At 41.2% G+C, this 26,210-nt stretch overlaps 1 protein-coding gene across 1 annotated transcript in view; it reads left to right on the top strand.

Moving 5' to 3' along the window:
* TGOLN2 (trans-golgi network protein 2) overlaps positions 1 to 24,745 on the top strand; it is a 152,159-nt gene extending 127,414 nt beyond the window's left edge. The window contains exon 4 of the mRNA XM_069214234.1: positions 19,428 to 24,745. Coding sequence (XP_069070335.1) covers positions 19,428 to 19,433 — 6 coding nt within the window. The 3' untranslated portion in view covers positions 19,434 to 24,745. The remainder of the gene's footprint in view (positions 1 to 19,427) is intronic.
* The last annotated feature ends 1,465 nt before the right edge of the window (positions 24,746 to 26,210 follow it).

Below are 26,210 nucleotides of genomic sequence, written 5' to 3'. Positions count from 1 at the left end.
ATCCCTGCACCATAGTTTGCCAAAGTGTCATTGAGGGCTTCATTCACCGAGGGTGTACAGAAATTTTAAAACTTTCTCCTAAAATACATGATCCTATGTTTTCCAATATCTGTAATGTTAGGATGACTTCCCCTCATCCAGTAACATGGTCTGAATATTATCTTGTACTGTTTAATTTTCCCCATGCTCAGGTGCCCGAAAAATCTGTCATCACCGAGTCTGCCAAACAAAGGTCCTGTAAGTGATTCACTAAGAATAAACTGGAAGAGGTATAGGCCTGCTCTCCTCTGGATGTTGAGAACGACGTCTTATAAGTAGCTGACAGCTTCAATTTCTAGATCCCGAAAGTGATTAATATCATTGACCCCATGGAAGTACAAAACTCCTTCTACTTCATGGCACACGGATGACCGCAGAGTTTAAATAACATTGCATGTGTCTTGAGTGCACATGGAGGTAATCCTCAGAAGAAGACGGGTGTACTTACAAAGCAGCATTGCAAAATAAATATGGGCAAATACACCACACATCATCTTCTCTGAATGACTATGCTTCTCTGTATCAGACTTCTTACATGACAAAATTAGCAAAATATGTTCCAATTGTGGTCTCCAGCCCACCACTAAGACACTTTCTTTCATCAATCACATATCTTTTACAGCCATGGCGCCTCTTCTTCCTGGTTTGTGCTGGTTGACAGGGAAATGATTAGCAGTAATTATGCGATCCACTGAAAATCCGTCTCTCTGGATGATCCATCTCTGCATTATGTCGTCCATCTGCTCAAAATCAATTGTTTGTGTACTTAATACTCTTTATAACACTCCCCTTGCCTCCACAGAAAATTGGAGAGAGTAGAAGCATACTGGCCTTGTGAAAGAAAAAAACATTCTTTCTAGCTGTAGACTTGTACCACTATTAACTTTTCCTGCAAAAGACTGGAAAAAGTAATTAAATGCAACTATTCACCTTTTTGGAAAAAACTATTTTTTGGATCTTATCCCTCTCTATTACATATCAAGACTGTCCACTGCACAGAAGCAGTTTGCGGCAGCTTCTTTTAACTTTTTTCGCATTTTGGATCAGGGCGCTTTTACTGCATGATCCTTCTCCAACCATTTCTCAGTCCAACCCTCTTCAACATTTGTATAGCTCCAATTGGGGGAATATTTTGATCCTACGTAATTGAAATTGTGTCCTATTTGGATGACACCCATTGGATTATTTCCATCTCATCTACATTCTAATTTCAAATCTTGTGTGCTTCATGTCTCCAACTGGATGAAAACCAACTGCCTTAAGTTAAATGGTGACAAAATGGAAGTGATTCTGTTACGAAAACCAACAGTGTGTTGAAAAGAAGGCTGGTGGCCCAAGGAGCTGAGAGACACTTCACAGCCTACCAACTCTGCTATAAACTTATGAATAGTGCTTAATGAAAACCTTACAACGGCAGACCAAGTCATTCCCATGTCAACATCTTGCTATGGTATCCTAGAGATGCTACACAGGATGTTCACCTGGCTCCCTGTTGAGAAATGTAAGATCGTAATCCAAGCTTTGGTTCCTGGCCGGTTGGACTACTTTAACAGCCACTGTGGGAGAATTCCAGAGTAATTGATTAAAAGATTGCAAATTGTGCTAAATGCCTCTGTCCAGCTTGCTCTGAGCATTTTACTCACACATTCCTGTCCACACATATTAGGGTCTCGACTGGCTACCCATGCGGAAACTGGCTTTTTTGAGCTCCTTTGCTGTACACACAATGCCCTTCTTGCCACTGACCCACAATATATAAACAGGAGGATTGTTTTTCTTCAGAATTCTGGATTGATAAGGTTCTCCCCCCAAGTTTGCTCCGTCACTCCTCGCTTCTTTCACACTATATCTAGTGGTTGTTCCTGCTTGTACTTCGCTGCTAAAAGCTTAATCATCTCACTATTTACTGCTGATCAGTAATTTTCTGAGCATCAAAACGAGGCTGTTCTAATTCTCTGCTTCTAGCCCTTCTTCTTTTCACTTGTTCTCTCCAGTCGATGTCTTTCTTATAACACTAGGATACCATTTCAGAGTGATAGAGCTCTTTATAAATCCACGTGACATATAAAGGATCTAAACTAATTCAAGCAGTGGCTACTGAAAGCTCAAGAGACCACCTGCGTTCATCCCACAGACTGCTGCCGCTAATCAAATTTTGTCCAATTTCATTGTTTGTTGCAGTGTTTTCCAAACTGTGGGGGGGAGACCGACTGCTGAGTCACAAGCAGATTTCTTGAGCTGGTGTGCCCTGAAAGTCCAAGCAGTAAATAAAGACGCCTGCACTTATCTGGTCACATTTGCTGCGCTACAGAGACAGAGGCTAAATGTCGGGATATGTCTCATGACAAATTGCCACCTAGGTTTTTCACACCTACCACTTTGCAGTCAGAGAAAGTAAATTATGTGGCAGTCTTGCTGGGGTATAGCCAGTGTGAAAAGAAAGGCTGTAGGATGGAAGTTTTTGTAGCACACAAGCAAATTTAAATACCTGTAAATGAACTGTAAACATTCAGCAGTCAGGAAATATAAAATGAAGCACATTATTCCTAATTCTGGAGTTTGACGGAAGCCAAGATTTTAATAGGATCAAAAAAAATGAAGACACTTTACTTGTTGGGGCACTAATGATAAGTATTCACTGAAATGACTTCTACACCTTATTTGTCTACAATACAGTCGTTTTAGTAAAATTATACATCTGTGCAATTTCAGTGGCCATTGCAATGGAAAATGTGCTGTTTGTAAATGACAGTGCTCTGCCACACAATGCTTTAGTTACATTAAAAGAATTGCCCTCCTCATGTCCATTAAAGCTAGGAGGGCCGCAAAAGTTTGTCATTTTAAAAAGTGGGTCACGGTTCTAAACAGTTTGTGAATCACTGGTCTATTTCAACTCACCGTTTGTTGATTCTGATGTTGTTGTTCTTTCTCTCATTCCATGGTCTTCACATTAACATGCCTACCCCCTACTGCACGATGACTGTAAACAAATCATACTCATTTCATCTAGGTTTTCATATGCATAGGACCACCATGTTTGTAAGGTGGGTTTTCTGAAGCAAAATCATGCTGGTCTTATTACACTTAACTATTTCCTATGTGGTATTTCTTTTGTGTCCATCTGTTGGCCTCTGATCCACAGCATAAAAATAATTTATTTCCCTTTTCAAATGCCCTCTGTTTAAAACCCTTTAATTTTCAGTCACTAAAACTAAATGCAATGACTTTACATGTGGAAAACAAATTTCAATGTTTTGTACTCCAATTTCTACTGCTCTACCTCTGAGCAGAAACATTTATTTTGTCAATTTATTTTGCCATCCCATTTATCTGCCAGCTAGAACCAAACGCAGTTAACATATTGCTCAGTTTTAGTGTTGAGTGCGCGCAAGCGCGCTGGACCATGTTGTAATCTCTCTGTGGGCTTCTAACCACGCCCATCACTTTGACTGGTTTGTGGGCTTGCCTTTTAAAAAAGAATTGATTCCTTTTGTGAAAGGTATGCATACGTCATGCCTTTTCCGGTGTTTAGCCCTCATCGAGCGCACCGGTAAACTACTGAAAACATACGAGGCTCCTGTTTTCCGCTGGTTTCTGGACTACTTTATCTTTTCATTTCCTGCACAGCATGATCTCGCTGGGCAGAAGTCGAGCGCCTTGCATATCATAACTACCATCGGCTCGCATATGTGAAACTGTTTTACTTTTCATTATTAGTTTGAGGCAAGAAAAGTCCGGTTAGGAGTTTACAACGCTGATAGCGAGCAAACGCAAGACCAGTTGCATTGCAAATACTTGTTATTTTAGTGGTTTTCATTCTCTTTACCCAGTCCTACTTCTCCTCGCAATCTCAAAACAATCCCTAAGCCACCCTATGCCCCTGTATTGCAAAGCATTCCAACAGTACAGGATCACTGTCCGCAGACTCTTCATTTATTTTCACTCTCTAAAGACATCTAAGGTGCAACTTTTTAATTATCCCTTTCCTCATCATCATTAGTCTTTAAATCAAATCCTCAGATTTATAAGAGTAACTGCACAAGTAGTTTTACCTTTTGTCAGTCCTATTTTAGACATGGCCTAGTCTTCAAGAATGGTTCACATTCTAAGTTGTGTAAGATCCTGACACCCTTAGCTTTAACTTTGACTTACACCTCATCTAGTAGGCATATTTGCTAATCCCAGCTCTGTTTGTAAGATGGCAAAAGGTATCTTGTTCGATAATAGATTTCTTACCACCTCTTTTGAGCGGTTAACTGTGAAATACACAAAACTAGACCTAATTTTGCAGCATATTTGAACTCTTTACATGAATGAGTGTAATGGTCTCTGCAACTCCATAATCTTGTTCCACCAAGTGTATTTGTTTGATAGTCTTCATAATCATTTCCTTTTTTATCATCTGGTTAAGATACAATTTTTAATTCAATAGTGTTTTTGTTTTCAAGATCAGCATTATAGGCTTTGGCGTGGGGCATTTCATTAGTATATTCTTTTAGTTTTATACCATTTAAAGTACAGGCATCTTTAGCTTTGATGATTGTCCTTTCCCTTTAATCCAGCCTGGGGCCTATTCGAGTCCCACGCTTTCAGTTTATTTTAGTAAAGGCTTTTGTTTCTGGCAGATCTTGCCCAAGTTTTGCAACTTCTATTTTACTTTGATTCTGCCAGACCTCGGTTTGAAAATTCTGAACCAGAGAAAGCCGGTTGGCCAAGGAGGGCTCTTGAAGATGGGTTGATAGCAGGGGTAGAATTGTACCAGTTGTATCTGACAAGTGTTGTGAATTGGGTAGTTTGTGAAAGATGAGGTTATTTAGCTCAGTGTGTGTGATTACTTTTACTTGCCTAAGGGATCCATTGCCAACTCTTGTGACCTCAGGTGTTAGATGCATTTCCTCCTACTGCAAGGTTAACTAAGTGGTTGCTTGTTTTGTCTAGTTTCCTGATTGAAGAAGTAGATCATATTCACCTGTTGTAATCCAATTTGTTGGGGGGGGGGTCGAGGTCTACCCAAGACATCTAAGTTAATGTAATGTTTACACTTGTATGTGGCCCTCCAAACGTTCTTTAGGGTCATTGTAGTCTCTGCTTCAGTCTCATTAGTTTTCTGCCTTGGTTGTAAAAACTGTATTGGCCTCTTTGGGATTGCTCTTTGCCATAAGATAGCCACCTGATCTTCTCTGGGCCTTGAACACGCCATGGTCTTGAGGTGAGCTAAACTGCACCCTTCTGAATCCTCAATTTAGTTGTTGCCCAGCACATGACCTCTGCATGTGATCTTTTAAAAATTGTTTTGTACTTGATATCCCCTCAGCATCAATATTTGGCCAGACTGATAACTAAATCTAAAGAATATTTCCATTTCCTTGCAAGGTCAATAATGTGCAGCTTAGTATATTCCTACACATTTTTCAAACGTTTTCACACTTATACTTCCCAACCTGTGGTAGGAGGAGGGAGTGGTGTCTCACTGCATATACTGATCACCTTAGTTGGCTGCTGGGGTAAACTGAGCTGTGATTTGAATTTCAAAATCTCTCCAGTTATGAATATGTGAGTGCCCCTAGGACGTTGTGCACTCCAGAGGTTGTTGAGTAGGTTACAACTTTGGCATAACTCTACAAGGTGTGCTTTCCCACCCACAGGTGACACAGATGAACTAGGTTTAATTCACCAGTGATGAATGTGAAAGACAGGTTATTGTAGCCCAACAGAACACTATTCAGTGTGAAAATAGAATATTGTGCTTAGGTTACTAAAAATCCCATAAAGGGATCAAGCGCACCTTGGAAACAGTAACTAACCTTATTTTGTTATTCCCAGTATCACACACAGTTAAACTAAGAAGAATGAACACCTTTAAGTAAAAAGTATTTATTTCTTCAGGAACAATCTGTTTCTCAGTACGTCTAAAACAACTACACAGAATATTATAAAAACAGTAAGAAGGTGCATTGTAAATAACGAGAATAAAATGAACACTTCTAGCATTGTAATGTTAAAATGTCATCTAGAACCTAGCACCCTAAAATCTATTTCTGTTCGCCACACCAAGAGAGCATGGAAGGTAGAGCAACTTGCAGTCTAGAGTTTTGTAGGGAGAAGAGACACACAGCATGCCTTGTTGACAGCAAAGGCTCTCTATCAGCTTAGGCGTAAAGACATTGTTCCTCGCGAAGCACACAGTGTGGTAGCAGTAGGTTGATCTTCCTCCGGGACTCTGCTTTATCAGCTTCAGGTCGGCTGTAGCATCTGCAAAGTGTGTTGGCAGCAGGTGAGACCATCTTTGGCAGAATTTTGTGCAGTAATCTAGGTGAAAGACCTCTTCTGACAAGTTGTCAAGTGGTAATCCCTATATACTAAATCTTATTGCAAATTGGAATTTCTAACATAAGTTTAGGAATAAATGTCTGACATAGATCATGTGAATTAAGGGTTGCGTCCCAGACATTTCCTAATGAAACCTATAAGGTAAAAGGGCATTGATCCAGACTACATTATTTTGGTTATATGTCTGTTTGTGTTCTTAATTAACCCTGACATGATGGAAAGTAGACATCTGACCTAGACGAATTTTGCTTCAAGTATTGTATCTGTCATCAGTTGGATGGCTTGATGCTTTCATTGTTCTTAGAAAGATAAGGTCAGACAACATCTGCGTCTAAGGCAGACATGACCATGATTCTGTATAAATCATAAAAGATTACAACTTCCATTGTTGAAGAATAAGAAGATGCAAGAGCTAATGGCTTTGCAAGTGTGTTTTAGCCATGTTGGATACCAGCATGACTAAAGGTTAGTGCTGTGGAACGGCAGAGTGTCGTAGAGTGGGGTGACATAGAGTGTCGTAGAGTGGAGTGGTGTAGAGTAGTAATGTGTCGTGGAGGCAAGTGGAGTAAAGCGGTGTGGAGTTGCTTAGAATGTTGTAGAATAGATTGTCTTGGAGTAGAGTGTTTTAGAGTGGAGTGACATGGAGTATCATGGAGTAGCATAGAATGCAGTACAGTGTTGTAGAGAGGGGTGGAGTGGCACACAGTGGAATATTGTATGGTGTCTGGTCATAGAGTGGAATAGTGTGTTGTAGAGTGGAGGGGCATAGAATGGCTTAAAGTGTTGTGGAGTGTCGTGAAGTGGAGTGACATGAATTGTCATAAAGTGGCCTAGTGTAGAGTGGAGTAAAGTGTCAGAGTGGAGTGGCGCAGCAGGGAGTATTGTACAGTGGAGTAAAGTCTGGTGTAGGGGCATTGAGTGTCGTAGAGTGTAGTAAAGTGGTATAGCATGGCGTGTCATAGAGTACTGTGGAGTGGCATAGAGTGTTGTAGAGTGGAGAATGCATGTTGTGATAGTGAAGTGACAATTACATTTGCACAGACATACAGTTTTAATGAAGAAACTATACAGCACATAAACAATGTGTGTGTAAATGAAATGAACTACAGTACTGATTTTGTTTTGATGGTAATAAAATAACTGTTTCCACCATACTTCAGAGTTACAAAAAAAGTACTTCAGTTGCGCTTTCTTTCCTAATTCTGACATATCCTGAAATATTTACAGAGTGCATTTACACACACTTAAATGTTGTTGTGTGCTAGATAAAAGCCTTTCCTTCCCCCACCCCCTGATTGTCACTTAAATCCTCTCAATTTAAAGTCAGAGAAAAAAAGGTAAACACCAAGCTCCTTACAATGACAGAGCCTGACATTTGACCTCTGTCCTTAAATGTACAGCAAATCTGATAAGATAAGAACAAAATTAGCACTCACAGAAGAATGCAAAGGGTGAGTCAGAAAGTTGGTAAACACCCTATGCTTCACGGGAAGGACAAAGACAGGCGGGACAGCCTAAAACAAATAAAGCCAGCAAATATAAAGTAAGAAAGTGTGAGTTGCAACCACAAAACAAATGGTAAGCAAAGGGTGGAACGCATTCGTAGGTAAGCTTACAGAATGTCCCCAAAATGTCTTTAGCAACCAGACCTGGTGGTTTTTGACTTGAAGTTGCAAAACTGGAAGTCAGCCCTATCTCCTCAAAGCATCTATCTGGAATCCTAGACTGTGCACCCCCATACCACTGGGCCTTCGACCTGCCTTATTTATTTTTTTAAACCTTTTTGGTTCCTTGAGCTGTCATAACAATCTCTAGTTCACTAACGTTTCTGGTTCTCTAAAATAATGTCCTCCAAAGTTGCTTATTCTTATGTGCGCTAAAGTGCGAGTCCTACTGATCATCCTGTACCAGCATGGCTTCTGCTGAACTAGAATTATTACTTTTAAGTTTTATCAATAATTTGGCAATAGATATTTTTGAGGTTGTTTTGAAGTCTGGTTTTGCATTAGATGTTTTTACATGCTTCAGTGGTTACTTCATTCAAACGTTCCTCACATTAAAATCTGTGCCCATTGTGACAGCTAAAATCACATCAGTCAATTTCCTGAGCTATGGCCCCAATATTTATCTATATGTTATCTACAGGAGCTCCCATCACATCCCTTTTATAAGCACACCTACGGAAGATACCCACTTTTATTCTTGATACTCGAATGAGATAGTGTAATATTACCTTAGCTCATTGTCTGCTTTCAGGATTCCATAGTCTTTAACCTTCCTTCATCAGGTGAGTACATCAGAGTTAAAGGTTACCTGTTTAAAAACTCCAAATACCAGAGGGGAGCCTGGTTAACAATGAAGTGGGAATAGAAGATGAGACACATAAGGGATACATGCACATGGCTATGTTTGAGGCAAGGATATTGGTTTATAAATGGGTGCATCCCACACTTGTGAAAAGGCCACCAACAGCGTCTAGCATCCAGGAACCATTGTCTCTCTCTCCTTTTGTTGTTTGATTTTAAGCAAAAGTGCCTCAATCCAACATCCCTCGTCATCCTTCTTTGAGATATGATCCTTTGTCTCAGAAGAGCTTGTGAGTATTTGATGACCCCTTAATGATAAGATCCCTGTAGAAGCTATAATCTGGTAAAAGTAATTTTACCATGTTCACTTTTGAGGGCATTTGTGAACCAGAAATTATAGCGCCACCTCTGATCTTACTGTGAATACTACCTAATGCCAAAGATCCAAATAAGATTGCTTCTATTGTTCATACGTAATACAAAATCAGTGGCCAGCGAAGACCCTTAATCTTGGTCCTGAAGGGCAATTGTCAGACCTAATTTATTAATCCTGGACGTAGAGTGGCTAAAAGCCACAACAATGGGGCTTATTGGTGTTTTGCCACTATCATCCTGGAGGGGGGGGGGTCTTTCCTACTATGTCCATGCAAATCGAGCACTAAGTATACCACTTCATCACATAAATCTGAATGGTAGATGCGGATGAGTAGTCCTAAGCTCACTCAAGATGATGTTGTGGAGTTGAAGACCAAGAACACAACGCCCACAGGAACCCACCTACAATCAAAACATCTAGGAAATACATGATCTTAATAAAAGGTATTTTATTCATAGATAAACTCAAAACTATGGAGGCTCTCAGAGCATTACAGAGACAAAGTACAAAAGACTACTGTACAGTACTGTCGCTATGGTAAAGCACTGTACTGCGTCAGGGCTCGGTAGCTCATAAATGGGCACTAATTGGAACACGCTTTATATGAATATGGCATGTGCTTAGGCTATCTCTATCTCTCTGCCAACTGGATCCACAACCCCCATGGTCTCCGCCCCCACCTCATGTAAGCGACCTTCATGTCAGTCTCTGGTATCAATATTCAGAAAGTTCTTTCATCCCTGTCCTTTGTTCATATGGCCCCACCGGCAGTGCAATAAAACCTTTGGGCAGCAGATGCTGTTCAGTAGCCACTGACACATCTCAAGCAGATCCTTGAGAAGACAGTCTAGGCAAGCAGTCGTGGTTGGAGGCCAGGTTCCCATGCATGTTGGGACAGAAGGACAAGATTCTGAGGTCAGACTGTGCATGTTCTTCTTGGTGCAGGCTTTCTGTACTGGGTCACTGTGAGGTCATACACCCCTGCTTTGTTAAGTGTGGTTCGTATATGATAAGATGTCACAGCTGCACTGGTGCTCCATAATGTCGGCCACATGAGCAGTCAGACTAAAAGTAGTCACATCCTTCTAGGTCTTTTGTCTTCTGCGTTATACTACCACAATGACAGAAACTAATTCGCATGGTTGTTCCTCTGTTGACCACCACAGTGGCACGGGTACTTCAAACCTCACCTCCTTTCAGCAATCTCCTTCTACAGTGGTGCCTTCTTCGCTCTCTTGCACAGCTCAGAGACAGGCCACAAAGCAGGCATCTTTCATTGGGTTTTTCCTAGAGGCTGATGCTCTACAGGAACACTGTAGTGACCCTCTGTTAACTCATAACTCCCTATTTCCAATGCTGTTTTTCAGCAGACAGGTTGCAGTCTTCTGGTAGATGGTCCGTTTGCCCACCCCGCCTCCCCAAATGCCTCCCCCTTTGGAAAACTGGCAGACAGAGACTTCTGACTTGGATCACAGATGTCCTCCGGTACCCATGAAAAATCCTAGAATACTGAGTTGAAGCCCTGGCATTCATTATACAGTCCTTCCAGGCATCTTTTTTTTTTATTGTGGGTCTCTAACCACAGACGATTTTTAAAGCATTCCACCATGGAATGGAAAACATTGTTTCTGAAATATCCATAGGCTAACATGGCACACGCACCTTTGACACTTTCCCCATGCTCTGAGGGTATGCATGCATGCAGATACACACACAATACACTCATGTGCACAGGATATAGTGTAGGGCCCCCTGGTACTGAACCGTACATGGCAATGCTGGTAAACCACTCACCTGTGTAGGTATCAATAAAAAGGCCTATCCTGCAAACATTTCACTCTGCCTCCACTGTCCATATCTTACAATCTGTGTAGCCCAATTTGTAGCAACATTGTGGGGCATGACCTCATACAGATACTTCCATGGTTGGACAGAAACAGAGAATAGTATGCCTGAAGCTAATACAGTCCTCTTTCGCACAGTTGGAGGCTCCTAATCTATGCAGAGAGATACCATATAATTATATGATGAGATAATAGTCCTACTCTGTGGAAGACTTACTTGGTGCAGCCCACCAGACCACAGAGCCCTCCACAGGGTCGCAGCATTTTACAAAACCTAACTACAGTGGCTGTTAGTGACACCCATGATTGTCATTCATGCCAAGGCCAAAACAAAAAATACAAAAGTGGAAGGAAACGTGTGTGCTGGGTCTCTCAGGGAACACTATGCTGGGACATTCCTCTTACAACTGTGACCGTACTATGACTTTCTGTGCATCCCAGAAACCTGACTTCCCAAAATGGGATAAATATAGTTGTTCAAGAATTCTTTGGGCTCTTGAAACAGCTTTCAAGAAGTAGGGCAGGATGTTTTGATAATGAACAATCGGACGATCCCTGAAGTTGGGGTATATTATTACCATTGACATACAACAACAGGTGATTCAGCCAGTTTTGCCTTGCCACGCCTAGTAGCAGTTGACAAACATAAAATGAAGAACCACTGTCAACAAGCTCACCAACATCGCAACTAGCAAATCGGTGCCCTTAATACTTTTACTCATGTGCGGATCTAAATTCCGGTCCTTTTTGTTTTAAAGCCGTAACGCAAACACCAAGTAAATAGCAGGTTTAAACATTCTTATTGCTTATGTCTTTTTTGCAGATTGAAAGCGTAGGCAGGTAGACAGCTGATCTTACCCTAAAATACTATGTGGCATTGTTTTGGCAGCCCAGTGCCATTTCATCATACACTATATACTGTTAGGAATCCTAAGAACTGACTTCTGCCATTTTTTTGCATATATTTGACTACTTTTTAGTCAGATTGGTTTTACTTTTGATACCATGCAGCATCTACGGGCTACAGTGGGTTTAGCATCCTAAACATTTGACTTTGTTTGGCTGTGCCTTACTTATTTCATGTCTTGTGAGTTTCTTTGTAATAGCTAATGCCATTCCAATGCAGTGACGGAGAAGAAATACAAGCCCCTATCACAAGATCAAGTGTGTACCCTACACCATGCAGAGGCAGAATCCTTAATTATAGCAACAGCAAGAGGGGATCAAATAATTAGGCCAACCTCCAAATGAGGACAACAAATGGTCAGACAAAATGAGCAACAAAATTGAAAGGGCTACAGCTACACAATGGAGACTGGTTAAGTAAAACATCTTGAAATTGAGAAGGTTGTGGAGCTTAAGAAGAGAGCAAATGGCATTATAGATGAAGATATGTTACAACGAGCAAATAACTGTTTTATGCCTCCCACTAGTGAGAAAGTGGGTGGGTTACTTGCTTTGGACAGGCGGGTACTAAAAGCTGTGAATATTCAATAGAATTGGAATAGACTCCATTAGCAATGCGTTCATAACTTTAAATGCACAGATCTGTGTTTACTATTACAAAAAAACAACAGTTACGGCTAAAAAGAGTGATAGAAAGTGTTTTGCATGGAATGGATTTAGGTAGGGAGTGATTTCAGTACAGGCCATAATAACAGAGAAAGACCTAATATTTAGATTCAGTCTGGAACTGCACTTGTTAAAAAAAGATCATAAAACTAATATTCTGAATGGCATCTTAGGAGGATGTGATACCTCTACTTGAAGAAGGGGATTTTGGTTACAATAAACTTAAAAAATGCTTGTTTTCACATTCTGATTAATCCGGAGCTTTGAAAGTATCTCATTTTCAGATCTCAGCCTACCAGCTGTCTGGTTTGCTAAATAAATCTTGGGAGCTTTCAGAAAGCTGACCTAAGAATGCATTCTGCCCGTTGCTTGCCATTGGCTTTGTAACTCACATGTTTGGTGGCATGTGTGGCTGTAGATACACGTGCTGTGCAAAAGCTCGCCGCGTTTTCTTCCTTTCCATTTGTTGGCTTTATTTGTTTTAGGCTGTACAGCTTGAGTTTGTACTTGTTTGCCTAAACCTTATTTACAGTGTCCTTCCGAGTGCTCCCGTTCTGAAAACAGGCCTGTAAATCTTCTTCTTATCTTGTCACATTTGTTGTGCATTCAAAGAAGGAGGTCAAATGTCAGGTGCTGTCTTCCGAGGGCGCTTGTTTACTTTTCTTTCTCCAACTTCAAACTGAGAGGATTTATCTGACAATCTTGCTGCATACTTTTGGTAGCAAAGAGTTTTTCTAGCCCACAACAATTAAATTAACTGTGTAAGTATTTCAGAACATATCAGAGTTACAAACACAAATAGAACACATTTTCTGTAATTTCTGAAGAGTGTTGCAAACAAATACTTTAATATGATCAAAACAAATCAGTACACTAGGTAATGCAATTTCCACGCATTTACTTCTGTGCACTGTATAGTTTTATTCGTTAAACTGCATGTCTGTACAATGAAATGTAATGGACATTTCAATTGAAAATGTGTTTTTCTGTAATGGCAGTGTGCTACCACACCATGAATACTCCATTCCACGCCACTACACACTACTGCACTCTACTCTGCACCTCTCAGTTTTACACCACTTCACAACACTGCACTCTGCACCACTTCACGCTACGCCTCTCTACTCTATCCTGTACCACTCCACTCTATGCCAATACACTCTTTGCCGCTCTACTTTACGCCACTGCACTCTTGCCCACTGCACTCTACACCACTCCAGTCTAGACCACAGAAATCTCCTCTGCACAACTCCATTCCACACCACTGTACCCTATGCCACTCTGCAGCACTGCATGTCAATACACTGTACTCCAATGCATTTCACTCTGTAGCACTCAGCCCTTTGCCACTGCACTCTATGCCAACCCAATGTGTGCCACTCTAATCTACACTTCACTCTGCCATTGCACTCCACACCGCTTTACATTACAACATTACACTCAATGCCACTCTACTCAACTGCACTCTACCCTCCACTACACCACTCTGCTACTTACTCTTCTTTGAAACAATCTACTCTATGCCACTGCACTCTATCCCACTCTGCATCACTCCACTTTGCCACTGCACTCTAAGCCACTTTCAAATTGCACTCACTGCACTCTACATCACTACACTTTACTCTGCATCACTGCATTGACACTCTACACTGTAACACTGCACTCTCTGCATCTATACTCTGCACTCCTCCCTCTGCGCCACTTCACTTTACAGCACTATACTCTACACCACTCTATCCCACTTCAGTCTATGCAATTCGACTCTAATCTGCACCACAGCCCTCTGCATCACTCATCTCTATGCCACTCCATGCCACGCTGCTCTACTTTTCTCTGAGGCACTGCACTCTGCGCCACTGCACTCTACTATGCATTGCTTTAATCTATGCTACTGCATTCTACAACACTGAATTCAATGCCACTGTACTGAGTGCCACGGTACTCTGGACTGGTGAAGAGTGCATTGGCGTAGTGTGTTGCACTCTCCTGTATGCCACTCCAGTGTATGCCACCCTACACCACTCCACACTATGCCACTTCTGTACACATCACTCTCTGCCACTCCACTCTACAGCACTGTACTCCACTCTTTGCCATTCCAGTCTACGACATTCCATGCCACTCTCCTCTACGCCACTAACGTTTAGCCATGCTGAACAGCAGCCACCCTGGTGTAAAACGTGGCTACAATACACTGGCAAAGCCAATAGCTCTTGCATAGGAGAGACCTATTGGCTTTGCCAGTGCTTCTTGGGAACATTCAGTCTTATGTCAAGGTGTTATCTTTCAGTATAACGTCTGCACCAAATAGGTTTACAAAATGTTTAGCAGTGGTGGTTTCTCACCACTTTAAACTTTCCATTTGTGTTTGCACGTATCTACGCTAGTTGCTGGTCTCTGGTAACCCCTTTCAAGAATCAATTAATTATAAGCCAAGCCATTTAACTCCTATACTAATTGGGTTTCAGGGTCAACATGAAAAAATAGTCACCCATTCCATCAAAGCGGGAGGTCTCCGTGGGAGCAGAGTTGGCTGCAATGACTGCGACAACTGCTCAGAGCGAGAGTGCTGGCATTTCACCTTTTCCATACTGTCCCTGGCAATAAGAACTTTTCTGAAAATGCAGGAACGATGACATTCTGCATTCAGGTAACAATGCACACCCCATATGATCAAAATCCTGGTCGTCTTTGGCGCTGAGGGGCTTGGGGGGGTCTACTGATTATCACAAGCCGGGTACAAAACTAGTTCAGATGCTAGAAATAAGATAGCTCGGTGAAAGGCAAAAAATCCGTCGGATAACCTCCACAGTGATTAGAACACCAGATATATTGCACCCTGGATGAAGTGCTCATCAGAACTTAAAGGTCAGATGTCATTGGAAATCCAAGGAAACACATATTGTGTTCTCACTCTTAAAACCTGTCAAAGCAAAATAAGAGGAACGGTAGTACTCACACTAAATGATAACACTACATTTACATAAACAAGGAAGGGGGAGCAAACAAACTATGAAAACTACCCCTGCACTTTTGAAAATTGGCCGTTCAAAACCATATTTCTCTGATGGCACCTCACTTGACATGGGATTATAATCCGCAAAAGGGCAAATTAAGCAAGCAAATGACGTGTCTCAGGAGTGACATTTGGTTCAAAGTTTTCAGAAGCATTTTCAAAGCAAGGGGTCACCCTGCATTGATCTGGTTGCAATCGCGCAAATGACACAACTTTGCATCCATGGCTCCACACATCTACGGGAAATGAACTGTCACTCAATTGGTGTGTGAGATTTTCTTAAGTTTTTCCACTAGTGCCAGTGATCCTCTGGTCATCAACTGGTGCCGATCCTCTTGCGTGATTGTGATACTGCTAGCATCACACTCAGCCAGACGGTCACCTCTTGAAAACATTGCAGCAACCGATCAGACGACTTCCAGTCTTCTACAATTACTCGTGATATGAAAGGGGAACATTTATCAACTAGAACTAATAACCTTGAACTTGACAGCTGAGACTTTCACCATCGAGAGTTACCATGAATAAGGGAGGAGGTATTGGGGGAAGCAAAGAAGCCAGCAACACAAACGTAAAATGCCGCAAAAGTTATGTTTTCTTAATTGGTATAAAGCAAATGCAAAAATATAAATGATGCATGAAACAGACATCAAGAAACAAACATAAATTCCTACTTAATGTAGTTATTGGCCACTGCGCCATTGCAAGCATCATCAAGGGTCTGTTATTGCTGCAGGCACAAGGGGTGTCAAAGTTAAACAACATTTTACTATCCTATAACTTTTGGAGGGATCAAGGAAAATGTATCCCTGACATACAGTTCCAACTACAACGTTTAACTAATGTTTTAGCGCATCTTACGGAACTGCCGTTTGAACTTAAGCCTGAACCAAGTCTGAATCATTTCAAATTAAAGTCACGATTTTAACAGCTATTATTTACTTAAATAAAGTTACTGAAATTCAAACTCTACTATTAGAAGAACTTTACTCACACATTTTTCATATAAGATGGGTGTGAGAATAACCCTGAAATTCATTCCAAAGGCTACATCTAATTTTCCTGTGACTCAGTCACTGCAGCTGCCATCCTTCTTCTAGCTGCCAAATTCACTTGTAGAAAGGCCTTTTCATAGGTTAGCGGGCAGGAGAACTGTGACAAAGGACACGCAGGAGAGACAACCCTGAGGTGAGAGAGAATGTCATTTACCAAGGAAACCACAGTGAGATCAGTGTAATGAAATGTTTGCCCCGTACTCTCCTTTCACTTTCTCCTCCACAAGGGGGTGATGCAGCTCCATAATGTTTGCAGAGCCCGTGGATCTAGAAAATCTAGACTGGGGTGACAGAGCAAAATAAATTAGTTACTTACCTGTAACATTAACCTTGCAGCTTGAAGTCATCTGGATTCACATTTGAACCTCCCCAGTAGGGGAGAACTGGTCCTTCACAGCAGGAAAACATTTTCAAAAGTACATCTGGTTTAGACCCAAAATAATTCATTAACAATATTGAGGAGAAAATGTCGGCCATGCAATGATGTATGGTTGGAGTGAACTCAACATCATTATAGATCATTCCGACTCCACTTATGGTTGAGGCCCAGTATTTTATTCCTACAAACATTTCTATACTAAACAACTAGGCCACATAATATTGCATAACCTTTGACTCTATCGAAGTGTGAGGCTTTGACATTATTGTTACAGGTAAGTTACTAGATTTCTTTCCAAAACCTGCTAACCTCATGGTCTTATTCCAAATCCCAGCACTGCCTCATTCAAGAAACTATTAAGGTACTCTTCTTGCCATTGTGCAGTCTCGCCCCAAAAGATCCTCTGTAGCTTTTAATCACTTCAGAGTCAACACTTTCTGTCTTCCTGCAGCCACACTACCAGCTTGCCCAGCCGAATAAAGTGCTAATCTTGCAGACACCTGTACATGTAGGATTTTCCAAACTCTTCTTCCGTCTCTTTTCACATGATTCAGCAGTGAACTTACTGCCACAATGAAGACTTGCAGACAAATTGAATGTTGGTCGAAACAATCAACAGCCTCTGTGGCAGACCTGTCTGTCATATGTAGCATTGAGGGTTACACCATGCCACAGCTGAAGCAACAAAGTTTTCTTTACCGAGTTCCAAATGTACACAGAAAAGTCTCACCTTGACTCTCCATATCTGACTTAAACCCGATTAAGGCTGCATGACACACAACAATCTTGCCATAAATTATGGCGAAACCTAACCATTCATTTTTTTTTTTTTTTTTAACCCTGCCATTATAATCGTATGACATTCTTTGACCTGTCCACATTCCAGTCAACTTACTGAAAAACATCTTTCAAGAAGCCAATCAACCAACAAACTTGTCAAAGCCTGGAATTAATATTTAATTTTCCTTTTAACATCAACCTCTTCCTACAAGAAATCTCTTGTGCCTTTCAAACCCTGGCCACCATCCCCCATGCCAGTTCTCCCTGACGCTGCATACAAATTGCAAAATATGATGAACAAGGTATATGAGTTAAACCTCTTCCTCAGTCCTTGCCAGCACCTCTCCCAGGCTAGGCATACCTTTACTGGCTACCACTGGCATAGTTCATCAGTCGTGGCCAAGACATTTGTGTGACCCCATAAGAGTCCCCCCTTACTCCTACCCATGCTTCTGCAGATACTAGTCATCAGCGAATCTCAGATCCTCCTAACACCCTGTGGCTATCCATTTCTGGGACCTTGAAACAAATCAGATTAAGGAATTTTCACAGAGCGAGCCTCCTCCTCTTGGAACTCCATTCTCTCCCTTGACTCTCCCCCCCGCCCCCCCATGCCCGACACTACTGTGCATTGAGGAGCACTTCAGCGGGTTTCCATGAAAGCACAAAACCCTACATTTGCTCCAGCTCGTTTCATTCCCTTCTCCTTCCTCTGCATCAGAGAGAAGGAAAATGTGTGGTTGTGAGACATATTTTAATATCCTCATGGGCTCCTACGAGCAGCCAGTGTACGGGGTTCTCTGCTCTATGATCCCAGAGTGCTCACTAATGATTGCTGCTGAGTTAGGTCTTTAAGAGTCTGAGGGATAAAGTACTGGAAATCCTCCTTGCAACATAGACTCTGGGGTGACATCCACACTTTAGAAACAATTTACGGCCATCCTCTTTCATAACTCTATCTTCCTCGTTCCTAGATGTCTGCAGTGCAACTTACAGCTACTTCATATCTCTGGCGTCAAGTGGATATGCCTTCATATGGAGTTCTTTGTTACACACTAACACCTGTTAACCCTAGTCATGTTGGTAATAATTTGGGTGACATCTACAGTAGATGCCCTATGTCTTGCATCTCTCTAAACATTCTACAAATCGGCATTTACTGTCCCATATGCTTGACAGATTTTGAAAAATTGTAGCCCAGTGCCCCAAAGAGATTCACTGTGAAACCTAAAATCCTAGACTCAGAAAAAGGGCATTGATAGTAAATTGATACCTTAGTTCTAATATTCGAAGAAGAAAGTCTATTTAAAAGAAGCTGCATTTTTGTTATGTTTAATTTTATTTGCAACTCGTAGAATTACTATCTGTTTAATACTTAGGATGTTTGAAGGAGGATTGGTGGTTATTGCATAATGTATTAAATCTAGTCACTGGGACACTAGCAGAGAATTATGACCGATGTGATGGTGTTTGCAAATATTAAGTTTTAATCTTGTTCATCGCAAACCCCCTGTGTGATCTTTGACCAATCATTTCATGCCTGTGTGTTTTTTAGCAAGACGTCAAACAAATCTATAGACGCTTCTTTGACACTCGTTAGATTTGTGTTTGTGAAGAAATGGTTAATTCAGAGAGTATAGCTATAGCCACTTTACTGTCACAGCACAAAAGATTGAAAATGCTTAATACAACTTTATCAACAATACCTTTATTTTCCCTTTTTATTCCAGATTTGAGGCGCTACCAGAAGCTATTGGAGAATGGTGTTTCAATAGCGGGAAGAGTGATGTGGAGAGGGAACAACGCAGGAACGTTGAACTGAGCCAATACAGACACTATTGTTTAAATTCTTTTAAGTGGAATGGGTCAGAGGGGAATCTTGTAGGCTTTGCACTATGGCTTCTGTGTTGCTGCACAAGTATCCAGGTGGCTTTTTATTCCGGCATTCCAAATGGTGGCTTCACGGTCTCCGTCCACTCTCATACCTGTGACATGGCTGCAACTAAAACAAAAGGGGCTTCTTGATACATGCTGCAACTGAAGCTGAAGTGGGCACTTATGAGCACACATGCTGCTTTGTGTTTGACACTCCCACTCGGAAGCAAATCGAGGGAGATCCTCTATTGATCTTGTCTCCTGTATTCTCAGCAGCCTGAACAGGTAGATGCCCGATTGGTAATAATGCTGTCAACCTAGTAGTGAGTTTTGTTTGCACATTTTACACCTGAACTCGCTGCGTCATTCTTTTATGAAACAAGGTTTCATCAAATATTTCCAATGGCCACTCCCTGTTTGTTCTTTTTTTTTGTTTTTTTGGAATATCGGTGTGTTCATTCCTTGGCTTTCACCTAAGTCATTAAAACTTCTTAACTTGTCATGGAGTGGAAAGTACAGTCCTGCGTATGAGTATCACCATTGCCAAATGTCATCTGAAATTGGGCACAGGCCAGTTTATACAGTCTTTTCACGTGCAATTGTGTTGTTCGCACAATCATTTGCTTTACTTTTAAGACTGTCATCTGCAAGTATTATTAGGCATGTTGGAGGCGAGACCTTGCCTGTTCTAGCCAAAGGGGAGTGAAGTGTGACTGTAATGTAATTTAGATGCTCTTTGCTTTATAGACATTTTTGTGATGCCTGTCCCACCTTTTTGACTTTGAAGGGAACATTAAGTTTTATGTTCTATTTCTTACTGTACAGGGACTAGTTTGTCCATGGTATAGACATAAGAAAATTCAGATGATTAACTTTGTTATAGGTTTATTTGGGTTTGAGAGTTTTAGAATATTTTGGGATTATGTGGTAGATATACATTAAAGGACCAAATTATTCAGGAAATCGCTAAGGACATTGTTTTAGGGCAGATTAGAAACCCCTCTGGATATTTGTTTCCTCTCTGCCAATTTTCGGACCTGCTTGTTAAAATTCACCTGCTTGTCCTCAGTTTGTTTATGGAAGGCGCTGGATGAGTAATTCATGAGTATGCCTCAAATTACTCATTGTGAGAAGTACAAAAAAATCTGGAGCCTACTATCAAGTTGGGTGGATTAAGAAAGATGTTTGCAATGGGGAATCTGAGAATGGGATTTTCATAGAACTGAGGCTGGACTAAAGAGAAAGCAAGTTCCTGAATCATTCTGAAAATATGCCTGCGCTCATTTCGGCTCAGATCTGCAGTGGCTTGATTTACTAAGCTTTATATTCTGCCTTTATCATTAGCCATCCATCTGTGAATGCGGCTTTTGAGACGGAAGAGGAAAAAAGTATTGCAAAACATGGGAACATAATCTGCCCATTTTGTACCACAAAAGTTTCACCACTACGCATTTTGTCTGTCAATGTCTGCTGTAAGAAAGAGGTGAGGAGATTCAACAATATTAAGCTCCTGTATCACAAATGCAGGCAATTTATTTAAGCATGCCCATTCCTGCAGTCTCTCAAAATGAGTGATTGTCACCCACTTGGTTTCTAACCAAGTAGAGCCTGCCCCTGACACCTTGCTAAACTCATGATTGACTGCAGAAAAATAGGACCATGAAGTATCAACCAGTAACTCTGCCGCCCGATTCGGTAAAGAAATACCTTCCTTGTTGTATAAATATTTGGCACCGTTTTCTCCGTTCTAGGAAAGGAGAAAGGTAAAGGAAGAGAGATTAGTGTTTTGATAGTTTGTGAGAATGTGGTTTAGGTGTGTTCTTTGATGGTGAATAGGAAAGTCGGATTATGTTGACGAAATACAGGTGTGTGTGGAGTGCAGTGGGAAATGGAGAGATGCCAGGGTGGGTCAAAAATGAAACCCCAACACTAACAACCTCAACATTTAAGGAATCTGCATCTACATTACTCTGACCAAGTGATTAAGGTGAAACTGTCTTTGATAAAAGAAAATTGAGAGACTGGTCAAGAAAATTGGTTTCTGCATCAGATATTTAACAGAAAGTCGAGGTCCTGACTCTTTGATTAACTTAGTGCTGCATTTGTAGATCTATGTTCACATTACTCAAACAGTGCAGTGGCTCTGTTATCTGGAGTGCACAAACGTGCCAACCCAGCTCTGCCTTTTAAAGTTGTACAATCCGCCAGCTTCTCCCCCCGGGCCTCCTAGGAGAAGTACACGGTGGTAACGGAGGACTCCTTTTAATTTAACATTACCTTTGAGCTCATCTTTTCCGTCTTACTGCTGATTTGTGTAGAGACACTTATAGTGGTTTTGTTAGTAAAGTCTAGGAAATAGACTACAGGTCCCTTTTCAGGATGGGAAATGTTAAGTCACTCCTAGGGTGGAGAATCTTTCACTTCCGGCGGTAAGGGTCGAAGTATGAAGACATGACTGGCTTCTGAAATCAGGTTTGGAAAAAAAATGGTTCAGTCAAAAAGAGGAAAACAGAGCTAAAGAAGGCCATTGTGACACTTGTACACACAGTTTAAGACAAGCTTTCTGCTGACTAGTGTTTTGCCGGTTACCTTCCCTGACATACAGGATACCTCTATGTATGTTTTCTTGTTGCTCATCCACAATCATCCTGGTAGCTGTGAGTCTTGTAACTTGCCTTGCTCTAGGGGAATGAACCTTTTGCCACTTACACACATTGATGTTCACAGTGGAATGATCTGGGTTCATAGTTCTGAATCAGGTGCTAGAACCATTTGGCCCATCCTGGCCTACCTGCTGCAGTGTGGTAGATCTCCCTAAGGTGGAGGGAGATGGGCCAGTAGGCTTTCGTACAATACGAGTGACATGGTTGTCTTGAGATATTTTGGCATCATTAGCAAATAACTTTTTTCTGCCTGTCCTGCTTTTTCATGCACCCCAAGTCCAACCTGATGCAAAACGCTGCAAGGTTAATTGTTGGCGCCTGGCACACCCCCTTCGGTTGGCTATATAGGTGGCCAATGAATGGAAACAGCCTTGAGAAGTGGCGAGAAAGTCTCTCCTAGCTATGTTTTTTTAGAGCATTGGCTTCATGCTGAAGGTGGGTTTTACCACTTCACTGAGGTTCACTGCTTTATTCAGAGCATAGGTTAAGTCTTCAGGTTTGTACTTTTGTATTCCCTTTTGCCCGTGTGAAACTTATAAATGTCAAACGTGCTGTAGCCCAAAAGGTTTTGCTTACCAGTAATGGCTTAGGTCACAGGACCACCTTTAGATGCAAGAGAACCCTACATGCTGTATCTTCTGTATTATCCCTTTTTCATGTTGAAAGGACGAGCGTGGTGTCTGGGAATAGAGATTATTAATATATTCACCCTTAAATAAAAATTAAGTTAATATATTTTTTTTGGTTAAAGGCAAGATCCCTTTATGTCTGCTGTGTTTAAAGCCCTGTCTGATTTTTAAATATTAAGGTGAAAATGCACCACGTTTCACAGGGTCTTCACCTGCTTTGCAACAATTGGTGCCTCGAGAGTTGCTGTTCTTATTGTGATCTATGAAGTTTTAAAACTTGTTGTTCCTTAAGTGAAGCGTGAATACTTGCACTTGCTCGTTTTAAGAAGAATTTTGTTTGCCTAAAATTATTTTTTTTTTTTTCCCCACATGATCACCTTTTGGTTTATAATAATTACAAACTGCCTCATACCAACCGCTGTTCAACGATGAACTTGTTTTTGATTTCCTCATTGTGGTGCATGCTGGTTTTGATGCATCTTGATCCTAATTTTACAGGTTTATTATTATTTTTATTTGGGCAAGATTGTGGATTTAAATGTATTCTGAGAAGGAGGCAACGAGCATGCCTTACATTTGCAACTCCATACATATAGTTTCTCATGTTATCACCCCTCTGTCTCTAGAGCAACTGTGGGTAGTGTCTTGTGCAATGGTGGCTGCATGTGTAAGAAATGGAGCATGCAAAGCGGAGACATGGACTACCGGCCAAGTTGTTAATTTTTTAAACCAGTAGCTTGGGTTCTGAGGGTGGTTTTCACTTGGCAAAATTGTGTGATATGCTGAAAATCACTTTTTCTCTCCGTGTTCCGATTGAAAGTGTGTTTAAGAGGCTTGATGTAGTAGAAAAACATATATTATAAAAGGCTGGATATCCCAAGTTGTTGCAATCATGCTAATCTGCCTCGTGGACACATTTCGGCCTTGTCCAGAGATCCAGTTGTGTAAAACTCCATTTTCCCTCCTATAGCCTGTTTCTGAGGTGGAGCGACGTCACCACCTATTCGATCCCTTCCCACTGTAGAGCAGCTTGGAGGACTGTAATATAAATGGGGAAGGAGGCACTGTCAAGGGCTGTGTTTACAGCTGATTCCGAGGAACAATCATTACTCCTTGCTTGTGGGGTAGCAGCATATTGCCTTGCACTCCATGTTTCACCAGTGTTTTATTATAAGCTGATAAGCCACTTCTTGACTAATTAATGAATGTGATCAAGTTCACCTGAGAGACCACTTTGGTCCCTCGCAGCAAAGGTTGGCTGAATTGCATTATGTGTTTGACATTAGATCAGCAGCAAGGAGGACCTGCCTGTGGCACTTAACTTATTTTTATTATTGAATGTCAGATCAGTTGTTTGCCCATCATGGGGGTGGTTGCCACATGAAACTGTTGTGGAAATTCTGACAGCTTGGACATAGCTCCATTTCTCACTAACTAAATGGCTTCCCCTTTCCAGTGCTTGACAGTCTTTCATGCTTAGATGTGTGCCGAATTCCACAGTCTCCCTGTCTTGATGTGCCCACCTTGCCATTCGTACAGTGAAATGTTATTAATGAAAATCAGAATTCTCGCACTCTGTAACCCTCGTGCACAATCCCTCCAAGGATTTGTAAAGACATGTGTTAATGAATGTTCACCTAATTGAGACTGTACAGTTTTTGTACCACTCACCTTGTTTTTGTTGCTCTTAAACCTGTGGGGTTCGATGAAGCAGTCAATTGCCTAATTGGATTTTCTGTAGATGGGGGAGGGTAGTGCACCTTGATTTTTGTTTGCTCGTAATTTATTTCTGTTTACAGGCAAAGAAGTGTTTGATTTTGTATATTTTGTCATTTATTTTTGTTTGACATGCGATTCAACTAAATAAACTAAGGGAATGGATGGAAAGCCCCTGTCTCGTTTTGTTAACTGTATGTGATGCACATCCGAGGACGTATTGTTCAGCCATTGATGGGAGTTAATTTTAGAGGTGCCACAGCGTCTTCTCCTTGACTGGCATTGTATACATAGAGTGAGTGTAGACCTAGATATTTTCTATAGTTCAGAAGATGGTGTATCTAATAATACGTCAACCTATGTTAGGATGACAAAACGAATGCAGACCCTTTGCGTATACTTGGTGGCATTCTTCTTCTTTGGGGGTCATTCTTCGCCTCACTGTTGGGTATAATATTGAGGAGCATAAACATGTTGAACCATATTTATGTACAAGGCAGGTCACTTACAAAACCATCAAACCCCTCCCCCCCCCCCCCCCATTCAGGTTTTAGTCTTTCATGAGATTGATACTTATAGCGTCCCACAACAAGGCTATACCAGCCATCAAAGATCCACTCCAGTGTTGCATTCCACATATTTAACTTCGCCTACTGCAAGGGAGCGGAAATTTGCTGTTGTGGGCTTTATCTGTCATTAGACTATAAGGTTTTTAGAACATTCCACCCCATCAAGGTGGAATGTCATAATTAAGGCACGCTTTGTCAAAGCCAATAGGTCTTGTCTATGCCACAGCTATTAGCTTTGCCAGCGTGTTTTAGCCATGTTGTACATCACTGTGGGTGTTCAGCACAGCTGAGTTTTTTAATAATAATGCTACTTCCTCAAACTTATTAAAAATACTCGAGTTGCGCCAAAATCTAAGCATGCATTACGCATTCGTATAAATATTTAGAACATTCATACCCCGCTTTGCTTCTAATTATTATTTTTAAAAAACTCAGCCGCGTTAATTTCTCACAGTAATTTCCTCACGGCCGCACCAAGAACATCATTAATACTAGTGGGACAATAACACCAACAGACCTTGTTGGCACGTGATTCACGTGACACGTCAGAAGCACAGTCTGTGCATGCTAGCAAAATGGGTTCTCACTTCGTTTTTTCACTTTGGTTCATCATTTCTCTTCCCCTGGAGGGGTTTCACATCACATAGATGCATTATAATTTTGTGGTTCTGCTCATTGTACTCCATTTGTATAAGATACATTGTGTATACGTTTGTAGAATAATTTCCCCTGAAGAAGAGTTTCGGCCCGAAAGGCATAGGGATGGTTCAGTGTTCCTTTGTGTACATGGAATAACTAATTCGACTGCGATATCAAGATATGCTATCATGAAATGAACATCACATAAAAACATGCACTACATATGATTACTTAAAGTGTGGCGACACGCCTTCTGTGATGTAAGTGGAGTACTGTTTAGAAAGCACCAAAAGACATTGATAAGTCTCAGCTTCAAGGCCCAGAGTAGTGTACAGAGGGGACATTGCTCAGTCCAGAGGCTAACCATCAAAGGAGTGAAGTACCTCCATCTCGGGTTTTTCCAAATGTAGGATTAGGATAAT

The sequence above is a fragment of the Pleurodeles waltl genome, chromosome 11 (assembly GCF_031143425.1).
Source record: "Pleurodeles waltl isolate 20211129_DDA chromosome 11, aPleWal1.hap1.20221129, whole genome shotgun sequence".
Classification (NCBI taxonomy): Eukaryota; Metazoa; Chordata; class Amphibia; order Caudata; family Salamandridae; genus Pleurodeles; species Pleurodeles waltl.
Note: the sequence above shows the minus strand (reverse complement) of the source record. Positions and strands in the feature narration are given on the sequence as shown.